Source organism: Hyaena hyaena, unplaced genomic scaffold (genome assembly GCF_003009895.1).
Source record: "Hyaena hyaena isolate Hyena2069 unplaced genomic scaffold, ASM300989v1 scaffold_628, whole genome shotgun sequence".
Lineage (NCBI taxonomy): Eukaryota > Metazoa > Chordata > Mammalia > Carnivora > Hyaenidae > Hyaena > Hyaena hyaena.
The window spans coordinates 151,300-154,480 of NW_024081261.1; the positions used below are offsets into that span (position 1 = coordinate 151,300).

At 38.5% G+C, this 3,181-nt stretch overlaps 1 protein-coding gene across 1 annotated transcript in view; it reads left to right on the forward strand.

Moving 5' to 3' along the window:
• LOC120249151 (thiamine transporter 2-like) overlaps positions 1–1,272 on the forward strand; it is a 40,148-nt gene extending 38,876 nt beyond the window's left edge. Inside the window, 1 exon segment of the mRNA XM_039257626.1 lies at positions 659–1,272. Within this exon segment, the coding sequence (XP_039113557.1) occupies positions 659–832 (174 nt within the window). The 3' untranslated portion in view covers positions 833–1,272.
• The last annotated feature ends 1,909 nt before the right edge of the window (positions 1,273–3,181 follow it).

Here is a 3,181-nt window from a genome sequence, read left to right on the forward strand (position 1 = left end):
AACCTTGCAGAAGTAGTTTAAAATCTCTTCTAGGCAAATGACTTGAAAAGAGCCTTCTAACTTAAAGCAGAAATGTAGACACAAATCCTAACACTTGTTCTACTCCTTGGAATGACAGATTTTCTGAGGGAACTGAAGGAGAATTTTGAGCAAATTAGCTACTTTAATAATTTAGACGTTTCAAAAGGAATTTTTTAATTAACATCCTAATGAGAAATAACTGTCTGATTACAGAATAACCAAAAATTGCATTTTGAAGATTTTGATTTAAAATTTCAAGGTCACAATGCCAAGTGTTTAAATAAGAGTGTCTTTGTATATGTGTGTTGTATAACCATTGATTGGCCACACTATTAACTCCTGTAAAAACGTTTTAGTGACAGAGTTCTGGGAGGGAGCTACTTAGATGTGGTGGATTTTTAAAAACTGTTTGTTTTTCTACCGTAGTGAAAATATTTACTTGCAAATGTCTAATCATCAGCGTATTTCAGAGGCTCATAAAAATGTATGAACGATGACAAAAAATAAATAAATAAATAAATAAATAAATAAAATAAAATAAAATCTCCCAGGTATGAGGAAAGCATCATTACCTGCCTTTAGGTTGAACATCCATTTTTATATCATTTATTGATTTCTCTTTTTTGTCTTCTTTTAGTTTTTAATTTATGGGAGTTATTTCTCTGTTATTGCTGGAATTTTCCTAATAAGAAGCATTTACATAATCTATTCAGCCAAATGCGGACAGGAAAGATGTAGCTCTACTACCGACCAGAATCCACATGAACCGGACAACTCAATTTCCGAGATGAACACAGTGACGCAGTTTTAGCCTGGTATCTCCTACCATGGACTCGGAGGATGGACTGTTCTGAAAATATATGGTGCGAAACTACATGGCGTTTCAATTTTTTGTCCTGGATTAAGACACCATAAAAGACAAGATTATCATGAACCTCGTCAACCCTACATCAAAATCTTAGCTGTGGGCTGGTGAACAGGGTACAACCAAAAACTGGAGTTGACCAAGTTGAAACCAGCCATCTTTATGGCTTCAGTGAGCAACTGGGACCCTAAATACCGTTTGAATACTTGGAAGTCCATCCCAAAACAACACTGAAATCAGACAAGTGGGACCATCCAAAATCAGAAACGTGAAATATCATAGAGTTAATGATTTTATTAGCTTTCTGTGTCCAACCTCATAAAAGTGTGGTTTGTTTTGATCTGGGTAATAAAGAAGTTTCTAGCACAGGCCTGATGCATATTAAATGATCAATATTTGATAACCCGGGCCCCTGGGTGGCGCAGTCAGTTAAGCATCAGACTCTTGATTTTGGCTCTGGTCATGATCTCAGGGTCATGAGATTGATCCTCTCATTGGGCTCCCCACTGACAGCCTAGAGGCTGCTAAGGATTCTCTCCCTCCCTCTCTCTCTCCGCCCCTCCCCAACTCAAATGCGAGCGCACACTCTCTCTTTCAAAAAAATAAAATATGTGATAACCATATTGTACTAATATTGTATACTACCAAAAAAAGTTAGAATGGGGGAAATAATTTAATTCCCACAAAGTGGGGCCAAAATATTAAGGGGAATTTTTTATTAAACCTTACTATGGCCCTACATGAAAAGGCTGAATGTTGTAATGATTGCAGTTCTTCTCAAAGAACTAATTTATAAGTTTGTTGTAATTTGTGACAGTCTTATGTGTCCACTTGACTAGACCAAGTTCCTCATTTATTGTAACAAGCACTAATCGAGGTATTGCTGTGATGTATTTTGCAGACATGATCAAAGTTCACACTCAGCTGACTTTAAGTAAGGGAGATTATCCTAGATAATCTAGATGGGACCAATCCAATCAGTTGAATGGCCTTAAGAGAAGAACTGAGCCTTCCCAGAAGAAGGAGAAGTTCCATCTGTGGACAAGAGCTTCAGGTCATGCCTGAGAGTTCTAGCCCACGTGTCCTGATGGCCTGCCCTATGAATTTCGAACTTGGCCTCATCAGCCTTCACAATCAAGTAAGCCGACATCCTTGGGATACACTTTTTACTATATATCTCCACTGGTTCTGTTTCTCAGGTTGAGTCCTGACTGATACAGACTTTGGTACCAGGAGTGGTTATAGAGGACACATCTTACAAGGCAAACTTTTCTGAACTGTTTCTGGCTTTTCTGGAACTGGTTATCTAATCTGGTTACATTTTAAGTCACTATGAATCTGTTTCCAGTCACAAGAAGGCACTACGAGTTATGGCATGATGTAGTCTTAGACATACAAGTGTTGCCATTGGCCCCTCCTTATCAAATACTATATTCGTTTCCTTATGATCTTATAACAAATTACCACAAATGGAGTGACATTTAACAACAGAACTTATTTTCTCTAAGTTATGAAGGCTAGAAGTCAGAAATCATGGTGTTGGTGAGGTCCTACTTTCTCTCTGAAAACTCAGTCTCAGGGAGGATTATTCCTTGCCTATTCCTAGATTTTAGCAGTTGTTGGCAATTCTTAGCATCCCTTGGCTTGTAGACACATCACTCCAGTCTGTTTCTCTGTTGTCACATGAAGGTGTCCCCATGTGTCTGTGATTTTATGTCCAAAGTCCTCTCTTAGTATAAGGAGACCAATCATGTTAGATTTAGGGTCAACCCTAATAAAGTCACATTAATAGGTTCCAGATGAACATAAATTTTGGAGGGGACAATATTCAGCCCAGTTGACATACCTATAGGAAGTGAGGTTCCAGACTGTGTATTTGTCAGCTCAGGATGTTTTACTTAAACTGAAGAGAATAGTGGAATTGGTGGCCTGCTTCTGGAGACATATATATATGTATTGTTTCCTCGCTGGAGAAAATAAGGGAGAAATAAGGATGAGCTCAGGGCTTCAAATTCCCAGCTCAAAGTGCTGCATTAATGACCTGAAAGCTCTAACGCCAACCCTGAAAGAAACCTTAATCCCCTGAAGCCACAGAGCTGAGATTTCTGATAACCAAACCCAGAGTTTCATTCCACAAGTGGCTGATTTACAACATAAATTGAATTCCTAACCCTGCAGGGTGTCTTCTGATAAAGTGAGAACATTTGTTGGGAATAAATGAAATCCTGAAAACTGGCATGGAGACACACAGTCAGATCTCAGTAAAGCTGGAGACATCTAACTCCTACATACGCC